Source organism: Juglans microcarpa x Juglans regia, chromosome 8S (assembly GCF_004785595.1).
Source record: "Juglans microcarpa x Juglans regia isolate MS1-56 chromosome 8S, Jm3101_v1.0, whole genome shotgun sequence".
Taxonomy (NCBI): Eukaryota; Viridiplantae; Streptophyta; class Magnoliopsida; order Fagales; family Juglandaceae; genus Juglans; species Juglans microcarpa x Juglans regia.
In genome coordinates this window covers 18,045,026-18,060,549 of record NC_054609.1, presented here as the reverse complement: position 1 = coordinate 18,060,549, position 15,524 = coordinate 18,045,026, and the positions used below count along the sequence as shown (strand labels likewise).

Here is a 15,524-nt window from a genome sequence, read left to right as displayed (position 1 = left end):
CTCTATCCATTATGCAATCTTAAGAGAATTAGTATTGTTATATCTATAAAAGAATTATAAAAAATAATCTCACAAATTGATATAATTTTATCTAATTTGTTTGAGTTACTTTACAATCTAACCATCGAGCTACATCTATTTGTATAATTTTTTTTTTTATAATTTTTTTTACAATTAAAACATTTTTCTAAAATAATACAATCATAAAAAGATCTCACAAAATTGTTAAGTTTATCCCACAAAATTATTGAGAGAGATCCATAACCATGTAACTAACACGAGTTAAGCTACTCAACCGCCTACTGTTCATGCAACCTCCGCACACCTTTTTTTTTTTTTTTAAATGAAAACGATTCGTTTCTTACATTTGAAATGCTTTCCCAGAACCACCCCCCAAAATCCAAATTCAATTTCCCACCCACCCTCCCCTCCCCTCCCCTCCCCTCGTTCCCCTCGCATTCTTCCCCACCCACCTTCCCCTCCACCATCACCTCTTCGCCACATTCTTGTTGCCGACATCATCACCGGCTGTCTCCGCCGACAAGGGTAAGAGAAGCCCAAAGAATGGTTTTTTTTTTCTCTCTTTTCGTTTCCCACTAACTCTCCATTTCTATCATTACTCATTTGTGTGTTTTTGTGTTAAATGGATCTGCGATTTTGTGTTTGTTGGATCTGTGTTTTGTGGGTTTTTGGTTGCTGATTTTTTGGACATTTTCTCATACGAGAATGGTATCAACTGTCCACAGCACACATAAATTTTGTATACCATGCCACAGACGCATCTACTATGTTTTTTGTTGGATAATTTTGTATAAGATTCACTGGTTTTTGGGTTGCTGATGTATACCAAGCTTCTCAACTTCTTTTACTTTAAAGACTATCCGTCTTTGAAAAAATTGATATTAATTGGCTACGAAAGTGTTTAAATAAATAATTAAGCAGAAATAAATTAAAACATTGATTGAGAATGGGAAAAAATTATCAATTTGCTTTTTACAAAAGGTGTGTAGTCTAAGATCATGAAGCAAGTGGACAATTTATGATTGTAAGATGCGCCATCAGTTTTGCCAAAAAGTATATAGTTTGTGTAAGTTTTGAAGCTTTGTAAGCTTGTATATTTGGGGAAGTCAAACCTATGCTGCCAGAAATGGTATGGTTCCAACCTTTGGTCTGATGGTTCTACTCATGAGAATGGATGTTTTTTATGTTCTGTAACCAGAGTTCCCAGATGTGTTGATACAGAAAACTCTTTAATACATTGTCTTCTTCACCTGCCAATTATGTAATGTAAAAGTTGTTGTGAGAGTGGAGATTACTTAGGCTTAGAAGTCTAAACTCATTAGTTATGTATTAGTGTCAGAGTTTTTTTTTTTTTTTCCTTTGTTGGTACAGTTATATACATAGTAGTTCGGTGTTATGACTTTTTTTTCCTTTCTTGGTACAGGTATATACAATGAAGGTTGAATATGCAAAGGACACTAGAAGTTCAAAGGCCTGCCTTCCAATGAGAGATTAATATTGATCTGATAATGCATCTTTTATGCAACTATGTCACTGCTGCTAAGAAATTTGAAGTTGATAATGCATCTTTGGCATTGGGTTATAGTGTAATCTGTTTCTATGAAACATGGGGTATTTTGTATCTAAACTTGGTATTTTGCTGTTTGTAGTGCTTTGAAATATTGGGTTACAGATTAAGATAATATTTTGCTTTTAAGAATAGAGGGGTGTGAATGCCTTGGAGAATTATGGCTTACAGATGAGTTCCACGATAAGATGAAGGAATTGTAGATTGTTCAAATGTAAATAGGCATGTGCAGATTTAGTGGATGGAGGTGGTCTTGTCATTTGCAGCTTCCATCAAGGCGTTTAGTGATGTGCCAAGTGGTTTACAGATGTCTTTTGTCTTTGGCAGATTTTCTGGATGAAGGTGGTATGGACTTGTATTTTGCAAATTTTGTTGTAAATGATTGTAGAAGCAATAAAGAAAATGGTACAAAATGGGTAAGGCATGTTCTTAATTTATTGAAGTGCTTGATAACGCCTACAATATATATATATATATATATATATATATATATATATATTATATGTTCATATATTCAAGAGGTTTGCGAATAGCATTGTCCAAATCATGTCCTGAGTTAAAAATTACAAGTGATCAACTTGAGAAAAAAAGACAGATCTTTTACAGTCCATAAAATCTGAAATTTAGGACACGGTTACTCAAAACAAGGACTGTTGGGACCAGAGGATAGGATAGACAAATTAACACCAACTCACGTGCTATAAATCCTAGCTACATTGTAACAACATTTTAACAAAAGATTATATTACATTTAGGCTACTGGCTTCAACATTTTAACTTGTTTCTCTAGATCTAAACCGCTTCATTGCTTCTTCCTTCTAGTCACTCTTCATTTTTCCATGTAAGGGTTGGGGCAGTTGTAACTTCAAGATCTACAGAAGCAGCATGAAACTGGAGCAGCTGTTTAGACTGTTCAATCACCAGATACACAAGATACACTTTGCCCCCTACTTCTAACTCATCCAGCATCATCTGTAAAAGCAAAAGTAATCGACAGAAACATAACATTTACGAGGAAACAAAAAGATAAACTACAAATTGAAAGAACATGAGGGATCCAAATATTTGATCATGAAGTCAATTTTGTGTGTATGTAATATGCATCTAAAGAATAGCACATAACTTTCTAATCTACAAAACCACATCTTGATAACATCCAAATATTATTGATCTACAAGGCAGGTATCCCTCTTCCACTAAATACCCCACTGAAACCCTCTATCTTGATAACATCCATACCCAGATGAAATTTCATCAACTTGGGCCACTTTCTACTAGAACCACAAACTCAATTCCTACCAAAATATGATGTTAATATTTAGCTGAGGCAAATATCTCATTCAAAGCTTTTCTTTTTCCTCTTGATTAAGAAAAATGTAGACGTACATAACCTAACCCAATATAAGAAAAGTCCCAAATTGACAGAAACAAACATAAATCTGACATTAAAGAACAATAAAAAAACCAAATGGAGGTATAAATAGGAAAATTAAATTTTTAAAAATGACTAATGGAAACTGAGAATGGGAGGTTACCAATAGGAATAAGAGGGTTCCTGACGTGCTTCTTCTCCTCAAAAAACTTTTCCAAGTTGGGCTTCGCAGTGCCCATCTTCTACGCAATATATTTAATATCTATCAAATTATTTTACAAGCAAGTATTAGACCCAGAAAAACAAGCAAAGAGATCATCAAAGAGCAGGGAAGCAAAATGCTCAATTGTTATATAGGTTATATAAATTACGAAAAACAACCTCCAAACAGTGTTCAAATCGACGCTATTTCTGGACGCAAGGGGATTTGAAATCAAATGAAGCATGGGGGTCGAGTTTGCCGTCGATTCGAGCTTGCCGCTTGCCCTAGATTCACTGCTATGGGTCAAGTTTGCCCTAGATTCAAGCGCCAAGCGACGGGTTAAAAACGTGCTCGGCTTGCAGCTTCGTTTGAGTAAGGGAGAAGGGTTGCAGAGAGGGAGAGTGAGGGGCTTCGCAGCGATAGGCAGACTGAAAGGTGGGGGGGCTGCGTAGAGAAGGGAGAGTGAAGGTGGATGGCTTCGGATTTGTTCACAGAGAGGAGAGGGAGAGGGAGAGTGAGGGGTCGGGCTTCGTCTAGGTGAGGGAGAAGGGATTGTGAGCAGAGAGGGAGAGTGAAGGTTGGGGTGCGTCGTGAGGAGAATGAGGGATTGTGAGCTTTACTCAGGGTTGGGGTGCGTCATGAGAGAGAGAGGGATTGTGAGCAGAGAGGGAGAGTGAAGGTTGGGGTGTGTAGTGAGGAGAAGGAGGGATAGTGAGCTTTACTCTGGGTTGGGGTGCATCGTGAGAGAGAGAGGGATTGTGAGCAGAGAGGGAGAGTGAGGGTAGGTGTGGGTGACGAACCGGGGCGACGAACCGGGGTGACGAACTAGGGTGGCCACGTCAAAAGTGTGTCGTGCGATAGACAGACCGGAGGTTGTGTAGACTTTTTCAACTAACACTGATATCAGAATCTAGATTTACCAACAGGCTACGTTAGATCTATTAAAGCACAATGACGTCATTGATACGCACGCTTGAGTCGAAAAAGGGAAGGCGAGATCAGTTCGTCTCTCCGACGACCTGCGTATGCGTTTTTAGTAATGCTAGTTAGAATTTTAAACAACTCATTTCAATTTATATTATTTAATTATTATAATTTTTTTAAATTTTTATATAAAATAAAATAAACAATTCAATTTTTTTAATTCTTAAAATAAAAATAATATTAAAAAAATATATTCTAATAATATTTTATTTAACTTTTAATTTTAATTTCAATTCATCTCATCTCATCTCATTTCATTCCATTTGCGAAAATAAACGATATCAAATCTCGCACACTCATTTTAAAAAAAAATAAATAAAGTACACAATTAAAAATAATTTTTTGCATATCCTAAAGTTCACTTTTATCAAAAAAAATATATAAAACTTATACATCTTAAGACTATAAATATAATTTTTTTTTTCTTTTCTCCTCTTTCGTTGCAAAGAAAGATCATTAGGTTCATATAAAACTAGAAAACTCCGGTGAAATCTTCTCAATATCAATACGCAAAGCTGCGAATACTGATAACCACAGATCGAGCAGCTTCCAGCTGCTTGCTTTGATCATTAATTTGATCTGCAAAGTCAACTCGATAATTTAATTAATTGAGTTATGGATGAAGATTGTGATCAGTAGTACTACTTGTCCACTGCGTAGGCGGTGGTAGGACATTTCATATTGCGTGCTATATATTTATTAATCATTCCTACGTACGTACCAGCAAATTTCCCCACTTCTCTTAATTAATTACTTTCTTTTTTGGGGCCTTGCGTGCCGAGAGAGAGAGAGAGAGAGAGAACTAGATCATAAGTACTATAGCACACAAATATATTTAATTTTATTAAACGCCTCCAGCTTTAAATATCATGAGCTTCGATATTCTGCAAAGCCCACTTGATAATTAAGTCGTTTACATGATATAACTATATATATATATATATATATATATGTACGGGTTTGGTGGCTAACTCAGCCTTCTTTGTTTGACTGTAAAACTTATTGCAAAGTTAATTAGTAGGTACTAATTAAAGGCAGCACGCGAAAGTTTTTACCAGAAAAATGATAAATACGCATCACTTTTCACAACATTTTATATAACATATTTTAAAAAAAATGTTATTTTTGTAAACTAATTTGTAAAAGTAACATCATTTTATCAAATACCTTTATTTTACGATATGTGTTATAAAATATATTGTGAAATATGTTATGTGAGTATCAGTACTTTTTTTATAATCTCAGAACACATTTTAATGCAGCACTTTGATTAGTATGACTATGAATAATAAAATTCAAGAGGAAAAACAGCATTTCTTCACAGAAAAATATGCATGCACCGCTGGTTCGATCCCTATTATAAATTGAGTAATGCTACATGTACTTACAGTTTTACTTATATTTTTATTTACAAGACTTATTTTATTAGTTTTCTTTTAAAATTCAAATTTTGAATTTCAAATTTTATGATTTTTAACATATCAATCAATAACTGACATGTAGAGAAATAATTTTTTTATAAGTTTTTATTAAGTACATTTAGCATTTTTCTTATAAATTATAGGGATGGATATCTATAATGTAAATGCACTTGCCGATGTTCATAAAAAAGAGAAGAATGAAAAGAATATATAAATGGATGGATCGGGACTTGCAGACTGACACTTCTCCTATTTAAATAAAGGGGAGAAGCCTCTCTACCAAAGGCCAAGTGCTAGTACTACTTGTGCTAATATTATTGCATGCATCCCAAAGTAGCTAGCAGCGAATGTGTTCTTCCTCGATCGTCCTCTTATAAATTTGCTCATCACTAAGCCTAATTTAAAGGTATTCAAGAAATATCTCTCTGCTTCTTTCCATTCATTTCTCGCTCGATCTCAACTTTTAATGGCAACAAATTAATTTTATTGTTCTTTATCTTTCTTAATTATATATAATTTGCATTATATATATATATATATGTATATAAAAATCTTTGCTGATGATACTTTCGACTGAAGAGTGTGATGCTGATGAGGGATCAAAATATGCAAATGATGATCATTTCCATCCAATCCATCTCATATGCATGCATGAATAGTTCATTCATTCCAGCCAACAAGCCATGCTCCTTGCACTCAATTTTTTTTCTAGTCTTTTAATTTGTTCCCTTTTGTCGCAAAAAAACACTAATATTATAACCCCCTTAACAACCCTAATTAAGTCTATAATAATCATATTCTGTAGAAGAAATCATATATATATATATATATATATATATTGATCAAGTTCCTATTAAAATTGCAATCTGACCCTAAATTTTTTTTAAATCTATTTTTTTAAATTAGTTTTGCCGTATAAATTTCTAAAATTCAAATATAATATTTATATATATATATAATTAATTCATCGTGTACGTAGCTAGCTAGTGATTATGAGCTTAATTACACATGGCAGCTTGCAATGGAGAAGTTTTAATTTCTTATAATAATTTAAGTAACTTAATTTAATTATGATTAATCCTTTTGAAATATAACTATCTTAAACCTTTCTTGAGAAGAAGTCATGTAAAAAAGACTAAATTTGAAGTTTCATAAATTCATCGTATCGAAACTGTAAAAATATAGCTGATTATATATGCTTTTACAGTTGAACTTCGCATTGATTCCTAGCTATATATTCCCCAGTATTTGTTTTCTTCTTCTTGCCTTTTGCCAATATTCCCTCATCTTTTTTATGAAATGCTAATTCCTAGTTGTTTAGGGTTATATAATATTAATTTCAGTGATGATCTTGTCTGAATATAGGGACGTTATCTGTACTTATATATATAGATCAGGATGTGGAAGTTGAAAGTATCCCAAGGAGGGCCCAATTTGGTGACCGTAAACAATTTCATCGGGCGAGAACACTGGGAATTCGACCCTAATGCCGGCACACCGGAAGAACATGCTGAAGTTGAAAGGGTCCGTGAGGAATACAAGAAAAATAGGTTTAAGATGAAACAAAGTTGTGATCTTTTGATGAGAATGCAGGTTTTTCTCTTGATCTTTTTTTCCCTCAAATTCCTTTTTCTGATCTGATAGTCTCTTATAGTAGTTTCTTGAATACCATGCATGATGTAAGAGTACTAGAGATACTATATATTTGAAGTAGTGCACTTGCATTTACTGCACCAAATGTATTTCGGTGTGCATGTAGATTAAATTGGACAAGTGATTGCATTCGATCAACCCTTGCACATATATTAAAGGAAAAAGAGAAGCCAAAGTATATACCCTCGAGAGAAACCTTATAGCCTTCGATGCAATATTGGTATTATAGCCAAAATGTGATCGACTCCGTTTGACTTAAGGACGAGACATACATATCATGAGACCATCATGATATATATATAGTACGATAAAAAGTTTCTGAGTAAAAAATTCAAACCTCTGTATGGTTGCAAGATTTGCTCATATATAGTTACGAGAAGAGTATGCATACAGTGCTACGTGCACCGACGAAGTGACTTCTGTGTTTTTTATTTTTTTATAAATATTTTTAAAAAAGAGTAATGTTACATGCAGTCGTGAATTGCATAAACGCTGCGCAATCGTTTTGAAAAAGAGTGGAGTACTCCGTTATTAAAAAATTAATTTTTTTATGTGGATCTTATATTTACTTATTTTTTTCAAAGAGTTTACGCGCGTTCAAGCACTTCACTACTGTAATTATCATATCTCTTTAAAAAACACACACATGTAGAAGCACTTCATTGGCTCCCAGCATTTTCCTTGCGAAAATATCATGACTAACCCCATTTAGTCCGGGTGCGATACAATGAGAGCAAGAAACTTTGTTCTTTGAAAGATGAGTAATTATCTAAACACAAGTACCGTTTGAGGAAAATCCTCATTTCTTTCACCATATCATCTCCCTCGATCGTCCCCATGCAGACACAAGTCCGCAAACTACGATAGAGATGAAAAGGTGATCTGGATGAGTATTTCTGGCTTGAAACAGAGTATAGAATTAGCATGCAAGAACGTCAGACTTCCAACTCACTCATACTCAAGGTTGGATCACATGCACACCCACGTTTTCCCACAACCACATTTTCTCATGCCCTAACGACCTCACATGCAAAGATCATCTCCTCCCACCCCTCCCTTCTTTTCTGGCAATTTATATTTCCTAGGATAATCATCTTTATTCCCCTCCAAGGAATCAAATAAGTGAAAAAAAAATTGAAAATAATAATAAAAAATACTTAAAAGAGAAAGAGTTTAGCTACAAAAAGATTACATAAAAATAAAACTAAAAACTGATGTGGCTTGATGCAAAACGTCAGATTGTAAATTTATTTTTCTTATAAAGTATATCTAACAAATCACATAAAATTACGTCAGTCTATGGATTTGATAATTTTGTATAATCTCTTTGTGTCTGTAGCACCTATCTTTTGTATATGTTAATGACCAAATCTCAATGAATAGGTAAATTTTAAAATTGAGGTAGAATATTGAAAATTTTAGTGATTTTAAAAATAATAATTATCCCTTTATTCATATATATACTCATATATAGATGGTTTTCTAACCCCTAATGATATTGCATGATTAGAATAATTTTTATCAGTTGTGAAATTCCAATTATATTGTTGGCTTTTGAACTTGCAGATTAGAAAGGAGAATCAACGTGGGCCAATTCCACCACCAGTGAAAGTCCAAGAAACAGAGGAAATAACAGAGGAAGCAGTGACAACTACACTGAGAAGAGCACTAAGCTCCATTTCCTCCCTTCAGGCCCATGATGGCCACTGGCCTGCTGAATTTGGTGGACCCTTGGTTTTTGTTGGGCCCTTGGTAATCCCATCATTTTAATTTTTTTTAATTCAAATAAAATAAAATAGTTGTAAGAGTATTATTTTATAATCATTTGATCAAGTTATTACCATTTGCAGGTGATGGCATTGTCTATTACTGGAGATCTCGATCGCATGTTCTCATCACATCATCGAAAGGAAATCATTCGATACCTATATAATACTCAGGTTTGGATTCAATAGAAGGCCTAGGAAGCTGAGATATTTTTTGGATGGATATTAAGAGTAAATTTTACGTATAATTGTGAAGTGCATAAACGTCGCGTAATCGTTTTGAAAAAAAATAGGGTCCATTATTAAAAAATTAATTTTTTTCATGTGGGTTCTATATTTTATTTATTTTTTTCAAAGCGATTACGCGGTGATTGCACAATTCACAGTTATAAATATATTTTCTCAGATATTAAATATATATAATATTAAATATATATATATATATATATATATATACACACACACGCGTATTTGTCTCATGTGTTTGTTGGACAGAATGCAGATGGAGGCTGGAGTTTCCATATAGTGGGAGACAGCACAATGTTTGGCTCAGCTTTGAGCTATATTGCCTTGAGAATACTTGGAGAGGGGCCCGAAGATGGTGAAGATAGGGCTATGGCTAGAGGCAGAAAATGGATCCTCGACCATGGTGGTTTGGTGGCGGTGCCATCATGGGGAAAGTTTTGGGTCTCGGTATGAACAATTATTAAGAGTTCCTATTATAATTTTATGAATTAGATTTTAAAGGAGTTCCATAAATCAGGTTCTTAGGTTTTTTGTGGAGATCAGAACTTGTTTACATGCATATAGGAAACAAAAGTCAGATTATAAAAATAGAATTTTCTTTATTCATTTTAGTAGTTTATAATTTGAACCCATTAGCCTACAAAAATATATCATTCGGCGTCTTTTTAACTATAATCTTTTCATCATTTTTTATGTAGTATCAAATGATAAAAAAAAATAAGTAAAAAATAATAATAATAAAATTCAATAATCTAACGCTACAATATCGACAACAAATGCTCAGATTATAATGGCTAAAGAGACGATGAATAGCATTATTCTTAACTTCTATTAGTTTTCTCGCGTGGACACATTAAATTATAAGTTCGGGTTCATCGCGCCCATTATAGAGATTAAAGCAAGCAATTAAGCATGTCATTTTAGTTGCCAAGACTTCTTGATAACATTATTATCTATAATACAAGGAAATATATTGAAGTATCAAAACTTTGGGTTGTGAAAAATATGAAGCCAAGCAATTATATATGTTACATTATCTTAGCTTTTTTATGAGAATTGTGAAAACCCTGTTTGAATAAAGAGATAGAAAGCCATATATACAATTAAAAGAGTTCCAAAATAACCTAGGTCATCAAGAGTCAATCATAACAGATAAACTCTTTATAAACTTCTTTTAAAATCAATATTACTATTTATTAATATATTGGTTACAAATTAAACTAAAAATGTAAGTTCAAAAAATAAAATTAAAGACAAGCCTTAAAAAAGCTTGAATTCTATAGAATTTTTTTTCACCATATTGAGTTTTTTTATTTGCTTTTATTACTTTCATGTGATCCGTTAGATCTACTTTATAATAAAAATAACTTTACAATCTAACAAATTATATGAAATCATGCGGTCAGTTTATGGGATTACTTTTCTGTAATTCATTTGTGGCTAAAGTATTTCTCAATCTGAAATAATACCTCTTCTAATCACATATATATATATATAGGTACTAGGAGCATATGAGTGGTCGGGATGTAATCCATTACCCCCAGAGTTCTGGCTTCTTCCTAATTTCATCCCCCTTAATCCAGGTTGATTTTCTCACTACTTGTATATATATCTTTCTTTTTCTTTTCTTTTTTTCTCTTAAAAATTACATTAAGATATTGAACACTAAATATTACATGAACTTAATTATATGAATTAATATTATTGCAGGAAAAATGTTATGCTATGCTCGCTTAGTTTACATGCCAATGTCTTATTTATATGGGAAGAAATTTGTTGGTCCAATCACTGACTTAGTTAAATCGCTAAGACAAGAGTTGTACAACGAGCCTTATGAACTAGTTAACTGGAACAAAGCCAGGAATACAATTGCAAAGGTTAGTACTATATATAAAACTGTTTATCATGATTATATTTCACAAAATTTTGGCAAAAATATGTACAACACTACAACATATATAAATTTTTTTTTTTTTCTTTTGGACTAGAATTTTTACCCCAAAAGTATCATTTTCGTCAAGAAGTTTTTGCGATAAAAAATTTCATTCAAAAAATGCATTTCTCTTATATATAGCATGTTCAACTGAGATAGAGTAATTATACTCATTATTCTAATTCTCATCATCCTCTCATCATCTCATAGTATGACATTAGATGATTGGAAACTATTTATTATATTCACTTATGAACCTATCATCTAATGTCACATCATAAGACGATGAGAGGTTAATAAGAAAATAGATGAATAGATTTTTTCGCTGATCAGATAATATATTTTTTGATTACATAAGAACTAATCGAAAGTGCTAATTAATATATATATATAAATATATATATATATATTTATTGATTTATAGGAGGATCTCTACTTTCCACATCCTCTGGTACAAGATTTAGCATGGGATTTTCTTCAATACATAGTGGAGCCTTTCCTGTCACTTTGGCCCTTTTCAATGGTGAGAGAGAAGGCGGTGAAAATTGCCATTGATCATATACGTTATGAGGACGAGGCCAGCAGATATTTATGCATTGGAGGCGTTGAAAAGGTCCATATATATATATATATATATAGTGCTAGCTAGCTGCTGCAATTCAATGATCTCAATGAAGAAGATCCAGCATACTAAGAACTTAACTCTTATTTATAATTTATTTTTATGAAAGGTGTTATGCTTGATGGCCCAGTGGGTTGAAGATCCAGATTCAGAGGCATACAAGTGTCATTTAGCCAGACTTCCTGATTACTATTGGGTTGCAGAAGATGGCTTAAAACTTCAGGTGATATTATCTTCCCTAGCTAGCCTGATCTTTTGTGGAACAATAACAAAAGCATGCATGCATAATTACATACATCTATGAATAAGTGAGCCATCCTGCTCATGCAATCACGAATACATGAAGAATTACTCACTAGTCATCATGAAGACTAAATAACTCAGAATTTGATCCAATATTATTCATGTGGTGCAGAGTTTGGGCTGTCAAACGTGGTCTGCAGTTTTCGCCATTCAAGCAATCCTACATTGTAATCTAAACGAAGAGTGCGCAACAACTCTTCGAAAAGCATATGATTTCATGAAGGCTTCACAGGTGACGATCAGATTATCTCCTGCTTTTTTTTTTTTTTTTTTTTAAGAGGACAGTACTCCAAAATTTATTGACTGCCCTTACTTGAAAATCATGATTACAACATGATACCCATCTCCTGTTGTGATTTAGCAAGCTCAAGATAATTAATGATTTAGCGAGCTCAAACTTTGACTCTATATTTCATCTTATTTTATTAAATATTGTTTTACGAGTTGGTTTTAATAAGAATAATGTATCTATAATATTCTTATATATATATATATATATGTAGGTGCAAGAAAACCCTCCTGGGGACTTCAAGGCTATGTACCGACACATAACTAAAGGATCATGGACACTAGCAACACAGGACTATGGCTGGCAAGTCTCTGATGTCACTGCAGAAGGGTTGAAGGTATATATAATGCCTGAATTCTGATCTCAAAATACGTACATATATACAAAATTCCACGCACATTATCGGAAGAATTTGATGTTTTTCAAAACCTTTCTCTTCTGCAGGCTACACTCATGTTATCACAATTGCCCACCGATCTAGTTGGGGAAAAAATGGAGACTGAACGGTTTTATGATGCAGTGAATGTCGTTCTTTCTCTACAAGTAGGACTTCAACTGATCACATACTTTGTTTTTCACTCCATTAACATATAGGAAAATTACAAACTGGTGTGAAGAACGCACCTTCTACGCTATAACATGATAAAAAAAAAATCAAATCATATCGTATGATCAGTGGCGTAAAGAATACGTTCTTCGCGTCAGCTTGCAAATGTACATAATTCTCCACGTATGGGCTTAACTTCATTATGTTCATTTTTCTTATGCATGCATTGCCTGATCTGATCGGTAACTCACGTTCTTTCAACTTCCACTACAGAATAGTAATGGTGGTTTCTCAGCATGGGAGCCTGTGAAAGCATCCCCCTGGATGCAGGTAGCTGATGATCTGTTCATTCTTAATGAGAATAAACCATGCATGCATTTTTATTCTAACTCAGCAGTACTCCTTGACATAAATTCTGTATATCTTTCTGCAGAAGTTCAACCCAACTGAGGTCTACGAGGATTGTCTCTTTGAAAAAGAGTAAGATGAGATCATGTCTCATGTACAGCAGCATGCAATTCCCTCGTACATTTTTGGTCATATATAATTTGCTTAATTCCTAACATGATGAAAACATTAATTGTATATAGGTACGTAGAGTGCACTGCGTCAGCAGTTGAAGGTCTCGTACTCTTTAGGAAATTGTATCCCAAGCACCGTCGGATGGAGATAGACAATTCCATTTCCAAGGCCATTCAATTCATTCAAGACATACAAGAACCTGATGGATCATGGTAATACATGCAAGATCTTTCTATCTTAACTAACTTGCTAGCTATAGACCTTGAAAATTATAAAAGAAACATTATCTGTTATAACTTATAAATACGTTTTTAATTTACTATGAGATAATCTTATCTCTTCCAGTTATTTAAAAAGAAACAAAGGCGAATTAATCACCAATACTTTTGAGTACTTTTATTCGCAAGCTGGTGTGGATAGCATTATAGTCTCTACGTTACTAATAATGAGAGATTTTGATTTGTAAGAGATTTAACCTCGTTTGGTTATACAGTTCAGATGAGATGGTTGAAAATTTATCTTGCAAATCAAGTTTTATCATGTCATTAGTCTGGAGATCGATAGCGTGTTTTTCATATCGATATTTATAACTTTCTTCTCATGTTAGTATCCTTGCAACAACGAAACAATATCAATTTTTATGCAAGATTAGCACTTACACAGGTATGGTAATTGGGGGATTTGCTACACCTATGGCACATGGTTTGCTGTAGGGGCACTCTCAGCTTCTGGAAAAAACTACCAAAATTGTGCTGCAATTCGCAAAGCTTGTGAATTTTTGCTGTCAAAGCAGTTGCCAAATGGCGGATGGGGAGAGAGTTACCTCTCATGCCACAACAAGGTATATATTATATTTTATATATATATATATATTAGACAACATATTCCATTTTTTAATGTGTAAACCACAAGGAAAAACAAAACAAAAATAAGGAAAATGAAAATAGAGAAATGAAGTTTGATTGTTGAACAGGTGTGGTCAAATATAGAAGGCAATCGAGAAAATGTTGTCCAAACTGCTTGGGCAGTGTTAACACTCATTAACGCAGGACAGGTACTCAGTCTATGGTCATTTTCTAATAAGCTGTAATGTTACTCGTCATCGTTTCTATTTATCATTCTGATCTCATCATCCGATAACATCGATCGCTTTAAATGATTGAAAAAGTATTTGTTATATTTCACCCCATGTCTACCAATCATTTGATGCCACGTCAAAAAAATATTGAAAGAATGATGGTTAAAATGATGATAAACAACATTTTTCTCTTTAAGAGATTTAAAAATCATAGTTTTTTTTTTTTTTTTTCTCAAAATCAGGCTGAGAGAGATCCAACACCAATTCATCGTGGAGTAAGGGTACTGATCAACTCACAATTGGAAGATGGTGAATTCCCTCAACAGGTAATTCATGCAATTTATACAAAATCAAGCACATTTATTTAATAGTTCATTCAAGTGTTTGTCGTGAGTAGTGTTTTTTTTTTTTTCCCTTTTTCCTTTTCCTTCAATAAAAACAATTTTCTAAAGTCCCAATGTTTGTTTATTGCTAACGTGCAGGAAATCACTGGGATATTTTTTACGTTTTGTGGATTAAACTACGCAGCATTTAGAGACATTTTCCCCTTATGGGCTCTTGGGGAATATCGAAGGCGAGTTCTACTTGCATAATAGTGCCTAAAAAGCAAAACAAAAGTTCTGCATATTGAAGTAATTCGACAGATAGCAGCACTGCTCTCTCCAGTAAATATATATATATATATATATATATATATATATTACTTGAAAGGTGTACGTTGGAATATATTTTTAATAATGCAGTCTGTTGCATAATTAAGCATCTCTTAAAACATTTCTCATACTGAATAATGTAAGAGAATATTGGAGGATTCAACTTCCAACAAGGATACTGCAGTGCAGTGTAGTTAACCTTAATTTTTTGGAGAGAGATCTTTGTTTTTTCCGTAGGGTTTGGGATGTTGGTCGATCATGAGGAGGTCATGATGTCTACTCCAAGACCCACCCTGCGTGTTATTTGGGGTGGGCCAACGGTGCCAGCAGAGCTCCAATCAACCA

The 15,524-nt window shown here is 33.5% G+C and overlaps 1 protein-coding gene and 1 long non-coding RNA gene across 4 annotated transcripts; both read left to right on the top strand.

Annotated features, from left to right (window-relative positions):
- Positions 1 to 477: 477 nt before the first annotated feature.
- LOC121244847 lies at positions 478 to 1,746 on the top strand. Its single transcript, XR_005936498.1, has 2 exons — positions 478 to 546; positions 1,445 to 1,746. It is a non-coding gene; the product is annotated as an uncharacterized LOC121244847 (long non-coding RNA).
- A 4,025-nt stretch (positions 1,747 to 5,771) lies between these two features.
- On the top strand, positions 5,772 to 15,409 carry LOC121244846 (lupeol synthase-like). 3 transcript variants are annotated; one of them, XM_041143069.1, is made up of 19 exons: positions 5,772 to 5,973; positions 6,965 to 7,160; positions 8,787 to 8,972; positions 9,071 to 9,160; positions 9,482 to 9,679; positions 10,731 to 10,815; positions 10,943 to 11,109; positions 11,590 to 11,778; positions 11,897 to 12,010; positions 12,203 to 12,322; positions 12,594 to 12,716; positions 12,824 to 12,922; positions 13,200 to 13,256; positions 13,360 to 13,406; positions 13,517 to 13,660; positions 14,112 to 14,289; positions 14,422 to 14,502; positions 14,769 to 14,852; positions 15,009 to 15,409. In XM_041143069.1, the coding sequence occupies exons 2-19, from the start codon at positions 6,966 to 6,968 to the stop codon at positions 15,117 to 15,119; spliced, it is 2,268 nt and encodes a 755-aa protein (XP_040999003.1). In that variant the 5' UTR covers positions 5,772 to 5,973; position 6,965; the 3' UTR covers positions 15,120 to 15,409. The 3 variants fall into 3 exon arrangements, with proteins under 3 accessions (XP_040999003.1, XP_040999002.1, XP_040999001.1); XM_041143068.1 differs by having other exon boundaries at positions 6,952 to 7,160; XM_041143067.1 differs by having other exon boundaries at positions 6,933 to 7,160.
- Positions 15,410 to 15,524: the final 115 nt, after the last annotated feature.